This window comes from Lampetra fluviatilis, chromosome 11 (genome assembly GCF_964198595.1).
Source record: "Lampetra fluviatilis chromosome 11, kcLamFluv1.1, whole genome shotgun sequence".
NCBI lineage: Eukaryota > Metazoa > Chordata > Hyperoartia > Petromyzontiformes > Petromyzontidae > Lampetra > Lampetra fluviatilis.
Genome location: NC_136285.1, coordinates 14986657 through 15006579, shown reverse-complemented (window position 1 = coordinate 15006579; position 19923 = coordinate 14986657). Strand labels below are relative to the sequence as shown.

At 59.5% G+C, this 19923-nt stretch overlaps 2 protein-coding genes across 2 annotated transcripts; both read left to right on the top strand.

Annotated features, from left to right (window-relative positions):
- The first annotated feature begins 667 nt into the window (after window positions 1–667).
- Window positions 668–10489, top strand: LOC144934709 (phosphatidylinositol 4,5-bisphosphate 3-kinase catalytic subunit gamma isoform-like). The gene is given in 14 exon segments (XM_078860758.1): window positions 668–2975; window positions 4498–4668; window positions 4935–5111; window positions 5113–5156; window positions 5158–5260; window positions 5262–5493; window positions 5812–5906; window positions 6070–6216; window positions 6924–7014; window positions 7258–7388; window positions 8401–8512; window positions 8752–8909; window positions 9427–9609; window positions 9903–10489. Coding segments are annotated over 14 exon segments (3960 nt in total). The 5' UTR covers window positions 668–752; the 3' UTR covers window positions 9996–10489.
- Window positions 10490–12846: 2357 nt separating this feature from the next.
- On the top strand, window positions 12847–19839 carry NAPEPLD (N-acyl phosphatidylethanolamine phospholipase D). Its single transcript, XM_078861132.1, has 7 exons — window positions 12847–12963; window positions 15544–15847; window positions 16563–16903; window positions 17331–17513; window positions 17644–17775; window positions 18292–18406; window positions 19151–19839. Exons 2-7 carry the CDS (start codon window positions 15572–15574, stop codon window positions 19283–19285), a joined length of 1182 nt encoding a protein of 393 aa, XP_078717258.1. The 5' UTR covers window positions 12847–12963; window positions 15544–15571; the 3' UTR covers window positions 19286–19839.
- Window positions 19840–19923: the final 84 nt, after the last annotated feature.

Genomic DNA, 19923 nt, shown 5'->3' with positions numbered 1-19923 from the left:
TCGGGAGCTTGCAAGTTCAAATCCTGGTTGGGATTCGACTCAGCTTCTTCATCGCTCTGTACAACTTTGTGGGGAAAGTTTAATCCTGGTTGCCCTTTGAATGGACTCGCCCCTGCCATAGCAATGTGGGGTTTCCAACACTGGCTCAGGTTGTGAACAGGAAACAATGCTGGAATTTACTCTGGATTTGTGATCCGGTTGCGCCGAGGCGGCCAGGGGTTGGCAGTACAGCAAATCGGTTCGCGAACCGATCCCTCGTACACGCTGTGGGTTTTCTCGGGGTTCTGCGGTCCCCTCCCCCTCCCCCTGGCCCAGGCCCCGTTATCGGAGCCACCAGCGCTGCCCACTTCCTCCAGGGCGGCGCTGCGCAGGGCGCGGGTTGAGGAACCCCGGGCATGGCGTGCGGAACGGGGCCCCTCGGCAGCTTCCGCTTCGCCTCGCTTGCCCGCGCGAGGCTCACGCTGCCACACAGCGGGATCGACTCAGAGAGGGGATCGACTCAGAGAGGGGATCGGATCAGAGAGGGGATCGGATCAGAGAGGGGATCGACTCAGAGAAGGGATCGGATCAGAGGTGCCGACGGCGGAGAGGAGTCGCCCTGGTGCCCGATCAGCCTGGAGACGGATCGGTTGAGGGAGAGGGGTCGATGTGGAGGCGGGTCAAGCAGCCGAGCGAGTGAGTGACCAGCCACGGGGAGACTCGGCTCAGAGGGTGACCGACGCAGACGGACGGGGATCAAAGCCGAGGCCGCGATGTTTGAGACAAAGGAGGCGGGGGAGGAGGAGACGGGAGACGTGGCCGATGCAGGGGGTCCGGACGAGAAGGGGGGCCGCTCCGAGGACGCAGGAAGACTCGGCGGGGGCCCCGGGGACTCGGGCGAGGAGGAGGGCGGCCGGTGGAGGGACGCCGACGACCCCGGCCTCGCCGTGCAGCTGCGCCCCGAGTCCAAGCGGCGGCGGGGCAAGGGCGGCTCCCGGAGCCCCGTGCGGGACGAGGGCCCCTGGCGGGCCCTGCTGGGGGGCTCCTCGGGCGGCGTGAGGAGGGCGCTGGTCGTGGAGTTCGTGCTGCCCACGCCGCGGGCGCGCTCGCGGGAGGCCGAGCGCGTGCTGGTGGCCGTGCCGCTCTGCGTCACCGTGGAGCGCATGCGGGCCCTGGTGTGGGCGCGGGCGCGGCTCGAGAGCGAGCACCCGCGCGTCTACCAGCGCTGCAGCGCCGACGCATACTCCTTCCTCTATCGCAGCAGCAGCGGCAGTAGCAGCAGCAGCAGCGGCCACCGCGGGGCCCACGGCGAGGAGGGCCACGACGACGACAGCGGCGGCACGTGGTTCGAGATATTCGACCCTCAGCAGCTGGTGCACAGCCTCCACTGCTTCATCCGCTGGATGGAGGAAGAGGAGGACGAGAAGAAGCGGAAGGTGGCGATGAAGAAGGATGGAGAGGATGACGTGGAGGAGCAAGACGCGTGGTCTCCGGGCTCCAGGAGGATCCACGTACTCGAGCGGACCGCGCTCCAGGTGGAGGAGAGCCCTCAGCTGCGCCGCGAGCTGGACGAGCTGGTGGGGGTGGAGCTGTCCCAGATGGACGGAGGCCCAGACGAGGAGGTGTTCTCCACGCGCAGGAAGCTCGACGCCCTGCGCCGCACGGAGGTGCGCGACCGCGACCCCATGCACTACGCGCTCGACCCGCGGGTGGTCACCTGCGCCCTCCCCGGCTTCCTGCCGCTGCGAGCGCCCGGCGGCGGCGGCGAGATCTTCGTGACGCTGCACCACGGCGCCTGCAGCCAGAAGATGAAGGTCGGCCTGGACGCGCCGCCGCAGCAGATCCTGGCCGCCTTCTTGCGCAACGTGGCCAGGAAGGGAGACCTCTTCAGCCTGCCCGAGGGAGGCGGCCTGGCGCTCAAGGTGTGCGGCAGGGAGGAGTACCTGGTGGGCGAGGGGGTCCCGCTGCGCGACTTCCACTGCATCCGCAGCAGCCTGCGCACGCCGGGAACGGACATCCACCTCGCCGTGGTGGAGCTGCCGGACGTGGAGGAGGACGCGGTGGAGGCCGAGTCGTGGCCCCTGGTGGACGAGGGCACGGGCCAGACGGGCACCCACGAGCAGCTCTCGCTGGACCACAACGACCACGAGCACGCGCTGGCCATGTCGCTGTGGGACTGCGCCAGGAGGTTCCGCGTGAAGGTCGTGGGGGTCGAGATACCCGCGCGACCCCGCGACGCGGACGACCTGGACGTCTTCGTGGAGATCCGCATCTACCACGGCCAGGAGGTGCTCTCGGCCGCCAGCACCCAGCCAAAGCCGCTGGCCGACGACGAGGTGCTGTGGAACCAGCGCCTGGAGTTCGACATCAGAGTGAGGGACCTCCCGCGAGAGGCGAGGCTGTCCATCTCTCTCCACGGGGTCAAGTCCAGCTCCCAGCAGCGTGGCGGCGGCGGCGCGCCGGACGCTCCCTCCATCTCGGCGCCCTCCTCCTCCTCGTCGTCGTCGTCCGCAGTGGGGGAGCCACGCGCCAAGAGCGCTCGGCTGATGTTCTACGTGAACCTGCAGCTGATCGACCACCGCTCTCTGCTGCGGCAGGGGGAACAGCTGCTGCACATGTGGAGGCACCCGGAGCGCGGCGAGGATATGGCCACCATCGAGGCGGACAAACTCTCGTCGGAGCAGAACCCCGAGCGAGACACCGCGGCCGTGGTGTGCTTCCTGCTCGACTCGTACGCGTTCCACGTGGCGCTGCCCCGGGGCAGGGCCGAGAACGGGGAAGGCGACAACGGCTGCTGCCCCGAGTCGGTGCTGCCCCCGGGCAGCGCGGAGTGGCAGCGCTTCGAGAATCTGGTGAACGCGGAGCCGCTGGGAGCGCTGAGCGCGGAGGACCGCGCGCTGATGTGGAGGCACCGCGCGCTCTGCGCCACCACGCGGCCCCACGGCCTCCCCAAGCTGCTGCGCTCCGTGCGCTGGAGTCGCGCCGAGGCCGTGCAGGTGCGGCGGGCGCAGCTACGGCCCGGGGTGGGGGGGGGGGCATGGTGGGGGTGATGGGAGGGGGTGCAGAGCCATCCCGAGGGTACGGCGGATCGGGGCAACTGCCCAGGGCCCTGCGCTTTGGTGGGGGGGGGGGGGGGGCACTCTTTGGCGTCGGGACCCCACGCAGTGGCATTTACCCCGGGCACCACCACACCCCGCTATGGACCGCCCTGAGGAGGGGGCATTGCCACGGGGCATTGATGGGGGAAGTGACAGGGACATGCACGTGACTTGCTGCTTCATTCAGCTGCCGCATTAGCTGCAAGAACCGGTTCTTCTCATAACGCAGCTCCATCCCGTAATGCGGGCGTGAGTGAAATCCAGGTCGTCCTGTAATCCAGGTGGTTGTGGTGCTGCCGATGCTTCCCCACTTGTAATCTTAAATAGTTGCTGTAATCATCTTGGCCTATCCAGGTGGATGGGGTGGAGGCAACGCCGCCCCCCCCCCACTTTCCCCCAGGAGACGCCAAACATGTAGGGGGGAGGGGTTTAACTGCATTTACTGGAGAAACTACATTGAATGTTTTCGTAGTATTATTAATTCCTACTATCTCCCCATCCCCCACCCCCCTTGGGCAGTACCTAGATCCTCTCTCTCCGCACAACCAACACTCGGAGAGTCAACACTGGGCCTGGGCTCGCAGCTGACGACAAATATTGAGGGGGGGGGGGGTGTCCGTGGGTGATGTCAGGAACCAAATGTGTCCCGGCTAAAAGTAAATAATCTGCACTCGTGATATTGGATATGGGGCGGGGTTACCCAATCAGTGGGTGGGGTTAGCACAGGAGTAGGCGGGGTCTATGGGTAATGGGCGGAGTCAACTTCAGAAAGTGCGAATCGGATCGCTGTTGGAGGTGCTAGTCGCTGGGTGGGCGTGGTTATACATATATAATGGGTGTGGCTTAATCGGAGGGAGGGGCTGACAAATCGCCGTGACGTGTATCTTAGTTGAACCTCTCAGATATCTGGTAGTCCTAATCTAAAAACTGTAAACTATTTTGTTTGCCAGGTGAAGTCCACTGAGCTCTCAGCTCCATTTTAGAGGTGACCTGGCCACACGTGACGATAGCTCGTGGAAGTGGCTGACATCACCACACGTGGGGATTTAGAGGAGTCACAAAATCGTCTCAACGCGTGGTTGTTTCTAAATGTGGAGGACAAAACCGAAGGAACGCGGAGAACAATCCACGCCACCGCCGAGAGAAAAATAAACACGCGGACAACGAATAGTTAACGACCCACGGCCTCCTGCACAGCAGGCGAGGGGATAACGTCTCCTCGCCACCAGGGCGCCCTAAGCAGACACCTTAAGCCCTGAGCATCCCCTCATCATTGTTTTGTCAGTCTGTAGAAGTAATACCGAATTAATTATTATCTCAAATATTTAGGAAATGCCCAACTCCACCACGACCACCACGACCACCACCCCCCACGCGTGTCCCCGTCGAGCCCGGGCGCGTCTCCCTCCGTGCCGCGCAGGAGGCGCACCGCGTGCTGCGGCAGTGCGACCCGGCGCGCCTCGGACTCGACGTCGCTCTGCAGCTGCTCGACTGCCACTTCGCGGACGCGAAGGCGCGGGGCCTCGCCGTGCGCCGACTCGAGCTCCTGGGAGACGACCACGTGCAGAGATACCTCCTGCAGCTCGTGCAGGTGAGGGCGTCACGCTTATCCTGTGAAGTGGCAAGCATGTGTAGGGCCATGTGCACTCACCTGGGGATGATGATCATTCCTGCAGCTGCTCGTGGTGATGCTGATGATGCAGCCGCAAGATATGGTGATGATGCCATAGCTGCTATAGTTACGATGATGATGCTATTGCTGTAGCTGCTATCGTGATAATGCTATGGCTGCAACTGCTATAGGAATGCTGCTGCTATAGCTGCTGCTGACGATGTTGACGATGTGCGTGGCTACAGGCCTTGAAGTTCGAGCCCTATCACGACAGCGACCTGGCGCGCTTCCTCATCCGCCGTGGACTCAGGGTGAGACCTTCCACATCTGACGAGACTTCCACCACCACCATCATCATCATCATCCATCTACCATTACCCATGCCTCCCTGTCCCTCCATCCTCCTGTCCCTGCAGCGATGTCCCCAATGTCGTTGTGCCCAGTGAAGAGTTGACCACCCAGTTTCGGCGTCCCCTTGTCAACATGTCCCGGCGCCTTTGTGGCTCGCTGTCTCCCCGTCCAGCGCAGAGTCGCTTGACCACCTTGTGTTGTCGATCTCCCCGTGTCCCTGCGGGCAGAGCAAGCGCGTGGGCCACTTCGTGTTCTGGTTCGCGAGGGGCGAGTGCGCCTCCTCTCCGCGCTTCTCTCGCCGCTTCTCGCTGCTGCTGGAGGCGCTGGTGCGGGGCGCCGGGCGCGCGGCGCGGCGCCAGCTGCAGGCCCAGCTGCGCGTCGTCAGCGTCATGCGCGACCTCGCCGTGGAGGTCAAGAGACTCGTGCCGGACCGCACGGACATCCCGCCCAGCGGTAAGGGACACGGCGGGGGGGGGGGGGAGACAAACACCGGGGGAGACGGCGAGACTCGGGAGGCACGTGGACATCCAGCCCGGTGAATAGACGCATGGGGGAGACACTGGCAGGTGGGGAAAGACCGAAGGAGACCCACTGGGACATCCCGTCCAGCGGCGAGAGACCAAAATGAGCACGCAGGCACAGAGACAATGTGATACAGATGCCGTGTGACAAGGGCCCAGGGAGAAAAGGGACATGTAGGGAGACCCAGAGATGGTGCTACATGGATGCCCGTAACACAGACCACCTCGTGTCCGTGTCTTCTCCGTGCAGCCACGGCCTTCGTGAAGGAGCGGCTGCAGAGGGCCGAGCTTCCGCCCACGTTCCGCGTGCCCTACGACCCCACGCTCATCGCGGGCTCCCTCCAGGTCTCCCCGAGCCACACCTAACCGCGTCCCCACGGCCACTGGGAAGCCGGCCGGCCATCCCGGCATGGAAGACACTTTAATTACTCGTCCACATTTTGCTGCTCGTGGGTGGAGGTGGACTGGACAGAATTGACCCCCCCTCCGCATGTCGGTGTTGGAACAGGTGGACAAGTGCAAGATCATGGCGTCCAAGAAGAAGCCGCTGTGGCTGGAGTTTAGCAGCGGCGACCCGACGTGGCGCGGGGACTCGTCCATCGCGATCATCTTCAAGCACGGGGATGACCTCCGCCAGGACATGCTCATCCTGCAGGTGCTAGGCTCATCCTGATGTCCCAGATGTATCCTACAGGTTCTATAATCAACCTATAGGTCCCAGACTAATTTTGAAGGTCATCCTGGATATCCTTGACTCATTTAACACTTTCCCGTTCCGATGACGTACGTGTGCGTACGTGTATGTCACCAGTTATTCTTCTGATACCCCCCTCCCTTTCAATTAGAAACTCCCCAGTGAGATGATAAAAGAGATTGGGCAGACGAGAAATAGGGATGTTGTCAGTTGAGAGACATGTACACCGAGCAGTGAGAAGAGAGATGTCGGTGAGGCGGAGTCGTAGTGAAGGGAGAGAGATGAAGACAAGAGAACAGGGGTGGAGTTAATTTGAGAAAATACGATATATTAATTGTATGTTATGTTAATTAGGATCTGAAGTCGAGATGACATCTGGCTTACCTTTCTATGTTTCCAATAATCCAGGGCCCCCCTTGATCCGCTTGGGGCCGTGAGCTTTTGCTTGGAGTGCTCAGCGCCACCACTCCACTCCACCACCTCTCACCCAGCCGTGTGCTCTCTCTCTCGCCGTGAGCCGCTGTCAACCGGCATCACCCATCACCGCTGGGACACCCACCGTCATCATCACCCCCACTGCCAGAATAATAATCATCATCTTCATCCCCGCCACGATCATCACCACTGCCACTGTTGTGACGTTGCTTGTGTCTGGATCACCCGAACAGATCCTGGTGATCATGGAGTCGATTTGGGAGAGCGAGTCTCTGGATTTGGGCCTCCTGCCTTACGGCTGCATATCTACCGGAGACAAGATCGGTGGGTCTCGGGTGACGGCAGCATCACACACTGGCACCACCACCACCACTACAACCACCACTGCCATTATCACAACACCGGCATGACCACGACCACCACCACAACCACCGCAGAAACCACCACCATCACCTCTGCTACCATAACCACTGTCACAACCGTGACTTCACCACAACCGCCACCACCACCACCTTCATGCTCACCACCACCTCCATGCTCACCACCGCTGTTGCGCGCGAGCGGCAGGGATGATTGAGGTGGTGCGCGATGCCACGACCATCGCCCAGATCCAGCAGAGCCGCGTGGGCAACACGGGCGCCTTCCGCGACGAGCTGCTGCACCAGTGGCTGCGTGACAAGTGCCCCATCGAGGCCAAGGTGAGCACAGCAGCCTGCGCACACAGCCTGTGGGTCTCTACGTGAGTCTGCGGGTCTCTACGTGAGTCTATGAGTCTCTACGTGAGTCTCTACGTGAGTCTGTGGGTCTCTACGTGAGTCTGCGGGTCTCTATCTGAGTCGGTGGATCTCTACGTGAGTCTGTGAGTCTCTATGTGAGCCTGTGGGTCTCTACGTGAGTCTGTGGGTCTCTACGTGAGTCTGTGGGTCTCTACGTGAGCCTGTGGGTCTCTACGTGAGCCTGTGGGTCTCTACGTGAGTCTGTGGGTCTCTACGTAAGTCTATGGGTCTCTACGTGAGCCGGTGGGTTACTACGTGATACTGTGGGAATCTATGCGAGTCTGTGGGTCTCTACGTAAGTCTGTGGGTCTCTACGTGAGCCGGTGGGTCTCTACGTGAGTCTGTGGGAATCTATGCGAGACTGCGTGTGAGCTCTGTGTTAGTTCAAACAGAGACCCACGAGTTGTGGGTCTCTATTTGAGTCTATTATTCTCTATGCCAGATTTTGGTCGCTGTGTGAGTCTATAGAGTTATATGCGATTCTGTGGATCTTTTTACGAGTCTTTAACTCTCTATGTGAGTCTGTGGGTCCCTACGTGAGTCTATGGGTCTCTACGTGAGTCTGTGGGTCTCTACGTGAGTCTGTGGGTCTCTACGTGAGCCTGTGCGTCTCTACGTGAGTCTGTGGGTCTCTATGTGAGTCTATGGGTCTCCACGTGAGTCTGTGGGTCTCTACGTGAGTCTGTGGGTCTCTACGTGAGTCTGTGGGTCTCTACGTGAGTCTGTGGGTCTCTACGTGAGTCTGTGGGTCTCTACGCGAGTCTATGGGTCTCTACGCGAGTCTGTGGGTCTCTACGCGAGTCTGTGGGTCTCTACGTGAGTCTGTGGGTCTCTACGTGAGTCGCTGGGGTGGTTTTCTGCGAGTCCATGCTTCTCTACGTCAATCCAGGAATTCAGGGCCTAGTTTCTCACTGGCATTGTTGCGGCCCCCCAGTACACGCAGGCGCTGGAACGGTTCGTGCAGTCGTGCGCCGGCTACTGCGTGGCCACGTACGTCCTGGGCATCGGGGACCGGCACAACGACAACATCATGATCCGCGAGAACGGTGCGCACTCCACGCCTCTTGCGCTCCGCTCAGGAATTCCTTCCCACCATCATCGACCGTCGTCTCTTACAGCGCGATGAGCTCTCCGTCTGTTGCTGGTCGGTTGGAGTTTTGGGACCTTTCGGGCCTGTGCTAAACAACCCTGGTTTAAAGATAAATTGAAACACACTCACACACGCGCGCACGCGGTGAAACCCCTGTCGATCCCTCGCCCGCCCGGATCGACCGCGCGCGTGCAGGAAACCTGTTCCACATCGACTTTGGCCACATCCTGGGCAACACCAAGAGCTTCCTGGGCATCAGCCGCGAGCGCGTGCCCTTCGTGCTCACGCCGGACATGCTCTACGTGATGGGCGTCACTGGCAAGCGCAGCAGCGCCTACTTCTGCAGGTTCCAGGTGCGCTCCGCACGGCGCCCGGCGCAGCGGATTAAATGCCCCCCGCCCCATCTACCCCCCCCCCCTTTGTCCAATTTCTGTCCTCTTCAGAGCCCGGCACCGACACCACTACCCTGCCCCCCCTGCACGCCGATTCGTCGTCTCTGGTCCAGTTGCACTGCCTACACACTCGATAGCTGTGCCACTGGGTTCTGTTCTTACGAGTGTCCACGTAAGTACATGGGTCCTATGCTAGTCAAGGTTCTGTGTTAGACTACGAGTCCTCAGCTCGTCTATATTTCCTATGTTAGTCTGTGGCTCTTTACGCAAGGTCATAGGGTATCTATTGAAGTACAGAATATGGGTTCCTGTGTAAATCTATAGGCGCTACGTTGGCCATTGGGTCAATGGGCCGCTGTGTAAGTCTGGATCTGGGCGATGTCCAGTTCTTGGAATCACCCCTGGTTTCAAGGAAGAATTCAATGTCCCAAACCCATCCCATATTTGTTATTCTTCATGTTTTGTGGGACTGGTGCAGGACACGTGCGCCAGCGCCTACCTGGCTCTGCGCCGCCACACCAACCTGCTGCTCACGCTGCTCTCCATGATGGCGCTGACCGGCATGCCGGAGCTGAGCTGCCGGCAGGACGCCCACTACGTGCGGGAGGCGCTGACGGCCGGCAGGCCGGGCCACGAGGCCCAGCGGCATTTCCTCGATCAGGTGATGCGCCGTCCGCGCCGTCCGCGCCGTCCGCGCCATCCGCGCCGCCGTCGCGGAACGCCACAAGCTGCGACGGACGGCAAACGTGGAAATTCTCTCTTGCCCGCTGCTGCGTTCTCACTCAAAGCCCCCGCTGAACTCTTACCGAGTCAGAAGTTCGGAAGTTAATTTCCCCAGTGAGACCCTCCGAGCTACAGAACGAGAAAGCTGAACATTGTATTTTTTATGGGAACCTCGTGTCGCTTGTTGCCGCCAGAACCTCACAATTGACGCCACCAACCCCCTCTCCGCAGGTGGAGGTGTGCCGTGACAAGGGCTGGACGGTGCAGCTCGCCTGGTTCTGCCACCTGGTGCTCGGTGTCAAGCAGGGCGCGAGCAGCTCCTGAGGCCACTGGTCACGGGGAATTCCTGGCAGCACCACAAACACCAGAAGTTCCTGATGGCCCAGAACACCAGAAGTTCCCCAGGGCCTTGGACACTCACAGCTACTGCGGGCCTTGGCACCTGCAGTTTCTGATGGACCCACGGATGACAGAAGTTCTTGAGGGGCCCCAGGGGCCAGGCGCTCGAGGGTCCCAGGGCAACCGCAACTCCTGCAAGACCTGTCCTGTAAAATAATTACGTTGAACTTCTTGCGCGCCGTACGTAGCCAACTGTGCTAATCGGAGGTGTGGGGGAAGGACAACAAACTAAACACAAAAGCAGTTCTAAAAGGATCCTCACATATGAACACACTCCCATTCTGTGATCAAAAAACACGTTTATCCACTTTGAAATAGAAGCCCTTATTCTTGTTCTGCCACACAAGAGTTTGTACGTCTCACGTCCCCTAGTTACATAAATCAAACAATCAGATGTTTAGCCATGCGCCTGTATGGTTCTTCACGCTGCATGTGAGCGTGGTCGGTTGGCGATGCTTTGCAATGGGAGTGATACGGTATCCACGGGTCTCTACGGGACAATGTTGGTAAATCTCCAATAGAAACTTGACATGCTGTATCATTAAGTCTTCTGAAACGTATTCTGTGTAATTTGTGTCGGGAGGGTGATTTAGTTTTGTTCTCTGAGCTTTGGGCACTTCCACAACATTACGAAGATGTTGGGGCCCAGACCGAATAAGCAAGGTAAGCCATCGAGGGGGCAGTGCTTGTAGCTTGATGCCTTGATCCACAATATTGGGGAGGGAGATGTGGAGGGGAAGGGCAGCTGCCTCCCCTACTCCCTCTACTCCAACGCACATGCTGTTACCATTCATTAAATACAAATTAAAACATTTTACACACCCAAAGTTCTGGTTTTTAATGTTGTAGTTAGGCCTATGGCCGAGTCACATGGAATGCACCAGATCTTGTCGGATCTCAGACGCTCAGCAGGAGTTGAGCCTGGATAGTCCTTGGATGGGCGATCAGGTTGTTGCCATAGGCGGTTGTAGGTCAAGGCTACGTGGAGGGCAGTGAAAGCATAGGTCATTGTTGGCCTATACTTTACCTTCACGAACCCGCACTGACCAGCGTGGTGAAGTATGGTCAAAACAATCCCTGCAAACCGCATTGCTTGGGGGGGGGGCTCATCCAGGAGTGGATTGACAAAAGAGTTACACGTGTACATATGTAAAGCATTACCATCAGTCATTATCCATCCACTGCTGCGTGAAGGCCTCCCAAAAACCATCACCACCCCTCATGATCCTGCAATGCGAACATTCTAGCACCTGCACATACGCGGATTTCATCGCTCCATCTCCTGAGTGAACGTACTCTCGATGTACATTGTTCACCTGAAATACATTTTTAAAATGGAAATGTGATCTTGTTGTGAAACATTAGATGCAAAATAAATATTCAGACAATATGCCTCCTCCATCTACATCTGTCCCTCCACGTCAATATTAACGTGTTTACACATCCCATCAGTCACCCCACCTTCTTGGGAGTGCATGATGGTCAGCAGCAGTGGTGCAACACGAGCAACACTATGGGCCGGTTGTGACATGCAGTGTCTCATCAGACACTGAGGCGGGATTGCTTGAATCAGTGCTGGTGAACTGGCCAGATGTTTGTAGGCGAGATAGTTCATGGCTTGCAGATGACATCGTCGTTCGCGTGGTTATCGTGCGGTGGCGAGATGTTAACTACCTCCCCTGATATGCAGGAGGTCGTGGCTTCCATTCCGACCCTGACGCCTGTCGGATTAAACTAAGTGCGGGGCCTGTAGCATATGTTATAAAGGGGCCCTAAATAAATAAATAAACTACATATTAAATAAAATGTTTAACTTGTGTAGTAAAGTAATTGTATTTTGTCATTTGCTATACAGCCAGATAATACGACAAATGGCTAACCTTAAACACCCAGTCGTTCATAAAAGTTGAAGGCGATATAGTACTATAGTAATTGAGCAAGTGCAGAATCACTGAACCGGAATTAATAGCTTGAAAGCATTTAGCGCGGGGCCCTTGAAAGTGTGGGGCCCGTAGCTACTACATATGTAGTTGCTACTGTTGCTACTCAGATAATCCGGCACTGCTGCTGTATATTTTGAGTTTGCGTCTCTCTCTCCCCGTGGTCGCGTGGATTTCTTTTCTCCGGGTCCTCCGGTTTTCCCCTCCACATTTAGAATCAACATCACCCACGCGTTTTGAGTATTTGGCTGCTATAATTTTCCACGCGATAAGCCGCCACACTTCGTTGAGCTATGAACGCGTGTCCAGGTCGCTGGCGAGCTTCACCCGGTGGTGACATCAAGAGAACGAAACCCAAACACGCTCTGGGAGACGTGAAATGTGCGCGGCGTGGCCGCTAGGAGGCAGTCGCCGCAGCTGCCCGAGCCGAGAGGGGATCACGCGGCGCGGAGCGACCCGGAACTCGCAGGTCTCTGTGAGTGGTTCCGTTGTTTCAGTCCCCTGCCTGGGACCCCCATTCCTAGCTTCGAACCCCCTATTTTGGGGTGGGCAGGGGTCTCAGCCAAGTAAATCAAGCTCGGCAAGGCTGGGGCATTAGGGGGCCTGGGGTCTAAGGGAGGAAGGGATCTCGGGGTCTGAGGGATTAGGGGGAGAAGGGGATGAGCCGTTGACAGCCTCCTGCCTCCTGCCAGCAGCGCGGGCGGCGACTGGGACCCCAGATACAGTGCGGGCCTGCGTGTGGGGCCCTCAGGGGTCTCTGTATCCTCTGTATACAGGGGTCTTCGGGACCCCTGGGACCCTCTTCCTGTCCCGTACCCCCCCCCCCCCCCCGTGTGCCCCCCCCTCCCCCGTGTGCCGATCTGGGCGCCTCCCTGCGCCGCCCGAGGCCGCAGTGGCTCAGGGTCCCCCCCGCGGCGACCCCGCGACCCCGGGAGCCCCGCGCGGGGACTCCGGTAAGAGCGTCTTCGGGCCGTGGAGGGGAGCGCAGCCGGGGGAGCCCGGGGCAGGGGTCTAGAACCCCTCGGCAGGGGTCTGGGAGCCCTCGGCAGGGGTCTGGGAGCCCTCGGCAGGGGTCTGGGAGCCCTCGGCAGGGGTCTAGAACCCCTCGGCAGGGGTCTAGGACCCCTCGGCAGGGGTCTAGGACCCCTCGGCAGGGGTCTAGAACCCTCAGCAGGGGTCAGCAGCCCGCGGTTCCAAAGTCCCCGCGGGGGCGTTAAACTCGAGCCGTGACCGTTGAGACCGGGAACAGGAACCGGGGGGCATCCCTCGCCTCGTGAGCGGCGCCCAGAGCGACGTGAGGGTGACGAGGGCTGTGAGGGGGTGAGCGGGCGAGGGGGGTGAGGAGGTGAGGGGGGTGAGAGGGTGAGGGGGGTGAGGGAGGCGAGGGGGTGAGGGGGGTGAGGAGGTGAGGGGGGTGAGGAGGTGAGGGGGCGAGGGGGGTGAGGAGGTGAGGAGGCGAGGGGGGTGAGGAGGTGAGGGGGGTGAGAAGGTGAGGGGGGTGAGGAGGGTGAGGGCTGTGAGGAGGTGAGGGGGGTGAGTAGGGTGAGGGGGGTCAGGAGGTGAGGGGGGTGAGGGGGTGAGGAGGTGAGGGGGGTCAGGAGGTGAGGGGGGTGAGGAGGTGAGGAGGTGAGGGGGGTGAGGAGCTGAGGGGGGTGAGGAGGTGAGGGGGGTGAGGAGGCGAGGGGGGTGAGGAGGGTGAGGGCTGTGAGGGGGGTGAGGAGGCGAGGGGGGTGAGGAGGCGAGGGGGTGAGGAGGGTGAGGGGGGTGAGGAGGGTGAGGGGGGTGAGGAGGGGAGGGCTGTGAGGAGGCGAGGGGGGTGAGGAGGCGAGGGGGTGAGGAGGTGAGGGGGGTGAGGAGGGTGAGGGGGGTGAGGAGGGTGAGGGGGGTGAGGAGGTGAGGGGGGTGAGGAGGTGAGGGGGGTGAGGAGGGTGAGGGCTGTGAGGGGGGTGAGGAGGGGAGGGCTCTGAGTAGGCGAGGGGGGTGAGGAGGGGAGGGGGGTGAGGAGGTGAGGGGTGCGATGGGGTGATGCGTGAGGAGGCGAGGGAGGCGAGGGAGGTGAGGGGGGTGAGGAGGTGAGGGGTGCGATGGGGTGATGCGTGAGGAGGCGAGGGGGGTGAGGAGGTGAGGGGGGTGAGGAGGCGAGGGGGGTGAGGAGGCGAGGGGGGTGAGGAGGTGAGGAGGCGAGGGGGGTGAGGAGGCGAGGGGGTGAGGAGGTGAGGGGGGTGAGGAGGGTGAGGGCTGTGAGGAGGCGAGGGGGGTGAGGGGGTGAGGAGGGTGAGGGCTGTGAGGAGGCGAGGGGGGTGAGGAGGTGAGGGGGGTGAGGAGGTGAGGGGGGTGAGGAGGTGAGGGGGGTGAGGGCTGTGAGGGGGGAGAGGAAGGGAGGGCTGTGAGGAGGTGAGGGGGGTGAGGTGAGGGGGGTGAGGAGGTGAGGGGGGTGAGGAGGGTGAGGGCTGTGAGGAGGCGAGGGGGGTGAGGAGGCGAGGGGGGTGAGGAGGGTGAGGGCTGTGAGGAGGCGAGGGGGGTGAGGAGGGTGAGGGCTGTGAGGAGGTGAGGGGGGTGAGGAGGGGAGGGCTGTGAGGAGGTGAGGGGTGCGATGGGGTGATGCGTGAGGAGGTGAGGGGTTTGAGGGTGAGTCGTGACCGCTGTGTGTAATGAATGTGACGAGTGCAGAAATGAACGGGTGGAGTGGTGTGGACGCGAGGCGTGTTAGCTGTGAAGTTTGTGGAGTTCGGGGGGTGGAGGTGAGTGTTGAGTGAGGAGATGAAGGGGTGAGAGGTGTGGAGGTGAGGTTATGGTAATAGTTCACATTTGTAAAGGTGAGGGGTGTTGGTGGCGAGGGTTGCAGAAGGGTGAGGCGCATGAAGGTGAGGAGTGTGATGGTTGGAAGTGTGGGGTTTGAAAGTGAGCGGTGTGGAGGGGAGGCGTGATGGGGGTGTGAGGAGTGAGTGTTGAACCCCTAAGCTACCATCACGTGGATCGTCCTGGCCAGAGGTCCCGGGGGTTGGAATACAGAGCCTGGAGAGTTGAGGTTCTTGTCGACCACCTCGGGGCCAATCTGGAGCGAGGCCCTCAATGGCCATCGTCCATCAGCATTGAGGCACTGAGGAGCACCGTTCAGATGTTATTGCTGTTACTCGTTGGTGCCCCGGATGTCGTGGCTGTCCGCGGGACTCATTGTTGGTGCCGGAACCTGGTCTCTCTGTCCTGGGCTGTGCCGCGGTGTTGCTGCCCCTCCCGTGGTTCTACGACTCCAGATGTTTTTACGCCTTCTTCGTATGGCTGATATTAAGATAGAGCAACAGCTTTAATTCTAGATGGAGGTGGTTGAGCCAGATGATTTGACTTCGGAGTTAGCGGAGTTTGTGCATCGCTGTGATGATGCCTCCCTCTTTGTATTTGTGAATCGGGCTTTGAGTCGGCGCTCATTCCGTGGTCCGTCCTGGGTGACGGCAGTCGCTCAATGGAGACGATGGAAGGCTCCGCAGGGTCTGTCGCCGCTGCCGGAACAACGCGGTTGCCGCCTGTCATTCCAGAAGCTCGCGCTGCTGCCGGGCGCAGAAGATGGCCGAAGCGCCCGAGACGGAAGGGCTCGTGGAACGGCCGAGCAGCTCGGGGTCCACGAACGGGGCCCCCGTCGACGGTCCCGGGGGCTCGCGGGCGAGGACCCACGGCCCGAGGCCTTCTCCGGACGACGGCGACGTCGTCGTCACTCCGTCCAAGCGCAACCCCGACGGCCGCTTCGTCAACCCGTGGTCCACGTGGAGAAAGCCAGACAAGAAACAGGCTCTCAAGTGGATGCTGACGGAGGAGGACTTCAGCAAGGTGCCGGCGGCCGAGGTACGGGCCAGTGTTGCCAACTCGTCAAGGTGTCAAGTCGTCCATCGGGCCTCGAAGTCACAACTACTTGTACCTTTGGCAAATAGATAAGCAGACGTCTCCCTCACAGTTCTGTCTCGACATAAAACCGTATGGACCTTTATGGTTGTCAAAATGTCAGACAATTTACTAATAATTAAAACAAGAGTAAACATATGCAGGATCCTTCAAATTTAACTGCAATCGTTCATAGATCATAAGGGCCTCGTACAAGTTCCATCCCATCGTGCTGTCAGTGTCCACACACTAAGAATCCTTTTTGAGCTCACGCAGAGCAATGAAATACCACCCCCCACCCCATATTATCAGAGCCACTTCTGAGATGCCTTCAAGTGACACGGAAGTGAGCAGCACTTTCCCACTTGCCCTATTAGAAAGTGATGTTCGTCGCGTGAGTAAAACCGATATTGAGTCATTTTCTGAATTAAGCCAATTTTTAAATGCAGAACCAAATTTAATGCCGTGGTGATTCTGTACTTTATTCGTGATCAGGCTGGGAGCATCAGCTCGCTACACTTGCAAAGCCTCGTTTAACCACAGGCGGCCAAAATCACGATTCAAACCCGGATCTCAGTCGACGGCGCCAGCTCGGCACCTGACCCTCCAAGCCGTCGGGCGGCCATCTCTCCCCGGGACGCTTCCTTACAACCATTCCCTCCTTGGCTCTGCTTCCCAGGAGCTGCAGCGCACGCTGCCGGTACACAAGCCGTACTTCGTGGAGGGCGCCGGTGGCAGCGGCGGCGGCTCTCCTCCTGAGAGCGTGCGGGTCACGTGGCTGGGCCACGCCTGCGTGCTGGTGGAGCTGGAAGGTTTCTCCTTCCTCACGGACCCCGTGTTCAGCGAGCGCGCCTCGCCCGTCGGATTTGCGGGGCCGCGCCGCTACCGCCCGGCGCCGTGCACCGTCGCCCAGCTGCCCGAGGGCCTGGACGCCGTGCTCATCAGCCACAACCACTACGACCACCTCGACCACAACTCCGTCGTGCAGCTCAACCGGCGCTACGGCACTCGCCTCTCCTGGTACCGGCACCATCGGGAGAGGGTATTGTGACTCCCTGGAAGTGGGACCCCAATGGCACCCTGGGGACAGAATCCTAATACTGTATAGAAATGTTTTACTGTTAAACCTTAGTCAATCGGAACCTACTCCTGCGCACAGAAATTCCTTGTGGGGCGGATAAAAGCTCTTCTTCATCGCCCCAACTGTGTGCAGCTGTGGGGGCGATAGCCCCATTCACCCCCCTTGTGACGGTGCCTATGTTTAATGGACTCATGGCTGCATTGGTTCCACCAACCTTCCGTCTCTCCCAGAGCCACAATCACTCAAGGCCTCACCTCCATTGCGCTAACGAGGGTGGAGGCTGGCCCCTGCACGAGCGATGGGCATTGCGAGTGGGCAGCAGGGACCCCCCCGTACGCGTGACCGTTCCGCCCTCCGCCCATGCAGGTTCGTGCCGCTGGGCCTGGCCGGATGGATGCAGGACACCGGCTGCGAGAACGTCCACGAGCTGGACTGGTGGAGCGAGCGGAGCGCCGGCTTGCGGAGCAACATCACGGTGGCCTTCACGCCGGCGCAGCACTGGTGCAAGCGGGGCGCGTTCGACGACAACAAAGTGCTGTGGGGCAGCTGGTGCGTGAGCTCCGGTCGTCTCGGGCACCCGCAGCTTCACCTAGGCGGGCGCCAGCTCCGAGGGTAAGAATGTGGGCAAGGCGAGCTCACGTTGGCGCCGTGCGTGCCACCCCGCCCCCCCCCCGCCCAGGTGCGTGCTGGGCACTGGCGCGCGGTTCTACTTTGCGGGCGACACGGGCTACTGCGACGTGTTCCAGCAGATCGGCCGGCGCTACGGCCCCTTCACGCTGGCGGCCATCCCAATCGGAGCCTACGCGCCCAGGTACTTGCGGCAATAGAGGCTACTGTGTGTGCGGTGTTGTCTATGCAGAGCGTGTGCTGGGGTGCAGTGGATCACACGTACCCTGTGCCATGTGTCAACACCAGCACCGGGAGCACATGGGCAATCCGCGGTGGCAGTGCTGGTCACACCAACCACTCGTGTGCTGAGCTGGCCTGAGTAGGTGCTTGCCCACAGCACTCGTCACAACAGTTTGTATAGCTACACAGGGAAGCTTCGTCCCATCTGTCCATGTCAATCCATCGGCTCATAATGCATAACTCCCACTGGCTACGACAGGGCATTGTTTCCTAGAAGTAATTTTGGTGCATGTAGTTCATGCTGTGTGTGTGCGTGTGCAATCTGGTACAAACGCCGAGGTGAAATTGCCGCCGCTTGGTGACGAATGGCAGTTGTCGTTATTGTTGCTGTGTACACCTAGCGTGGCACAACCACCGTGGTGCTATTGCTACCACTTAGTAACGAATGGCAGTTGTCGGTGTTATGTTTGTGACGCAGCTGGTTCATGTCCAGCCAACACGTGGACCCAGAGGCGGCGGTGAAGATCCACGTGGACGTGCGAGCTGGTTACTCCGTGGGCATTCACTGGGGAACCTTCAGCCTGGCCAATGAGGTGCGTTTGTGATTGATGCTTACAGGGTGTTATTAGAAGGCGGTACAGCAAATGTGGCCCCCACCTATTCCATCTGTATGGGATGAAGTGTTGCCCCCTCACATGCATGGGTTTTCTTCTCTGTGTGCTCCCGTTTCCTCTCACATGTACAGACACTCGTTAATTGACTGAAAACATCTTAATATAGAGGACCGCAGAGCTTTGGGGGGAATTTGATGCCGGCTTGCTGCTGGGCTGCTGCCTGCCCACTTGTCTGTGGTTCCTCTTGCCTCCGTGTCATTCTCTCTCACTTGGAGAGCGCCTATGGACTGTGAACCCAGTTGACATCACTGGCCTGCGACATCTGAGCCGGTCCCGCACACTCACCTTCACCAGCCCACACGGGACACGGCGTGGGGAGGCCTTCATCCAGCAGTGGATGGCTCAAGGGCTGCAAACATTATTTTGATGGATAATTAATACGGCACTGTGACCTTCCACTGCTCAATTAAGGCCTTCCCGTGCCGTAAAAATCGCTATACGTGATTGTAATTTGTAGACATCAGCTCAGGTGCCTTGTGATGAGAACACTTGATCATCTGAACAATAAAAAATGTTTGGGGAAAAATATAAAATATCACGTGCCACTAGATCTGCTGGAACCGCGCATGCAGTCCGAGTGACATTGTGGGTAGACCAGGGCATGCGATGCGATGCCTGCTCTTGTGACTCCTCCTCCTCCTCCGTGCGGGAGTGCGGTCGCAGTTTTACCTGGAGCCGCCGCAGAAGCTGGCGGAGGCCCTGAGCGCGGGAGGCCACAAGCCGGACGTGTTCTTCGTACTCCAGCACGGCGAGACGCGGGACGTGGGGTCCGGGGGGTGTCGGCCATTCCCTCGCTAGGCCTACCGCGTCACGGGCAGCACGGACCAACCCGCCTCTCTCCTGGCAGCCTCTCTCATGCTCTAAGTTGGAGTCTTCGCGTGCCAAGTGGCGACTTTGGCCGAGGAAGATGCACTTTACTCTCAGAGATGGTGGTGGAATGATAGATGCTAATTTATCACATGATTGTGTTTCTATACCTGTGGTTACCCCCCCCCCTCAGCCTGACTCCATGCTCTGCTGACGAGCAAGGCTGGGCGAGGCGTTATTTAACGATTTACTTGCAAGGCAGCGACACGGCCCGAATGAGTTCGCACACTCCACCAGCTGCTGCTCTCAACTCCCTCGCCCGCCAGTGCCGCACGGAGAGAACAGCGCAGCGGGCGTCTCGGGAAGAAGTGAGCCGGCCACGTAATGTGTGCCGTGACAGGCTTGGCCGGACTCAGCGAGCAAATAGCGAGCAACGGCCGAGCCCCAGGTTGACCTTACCCAAGATGCTTTTGTAATCTATCAAGTGCATTTTACACTTTTCGTTTTATAAACGTAAAGAAAATAAAAACCAAAGTGTGCCTCGACGCAAGGGCTCGTGTGTTCACGGGGGTTCCTCTCAAAAAGGGGAGAGCTGTCAAGATGTTACTGCGGCATTCTGGGCTAATAGC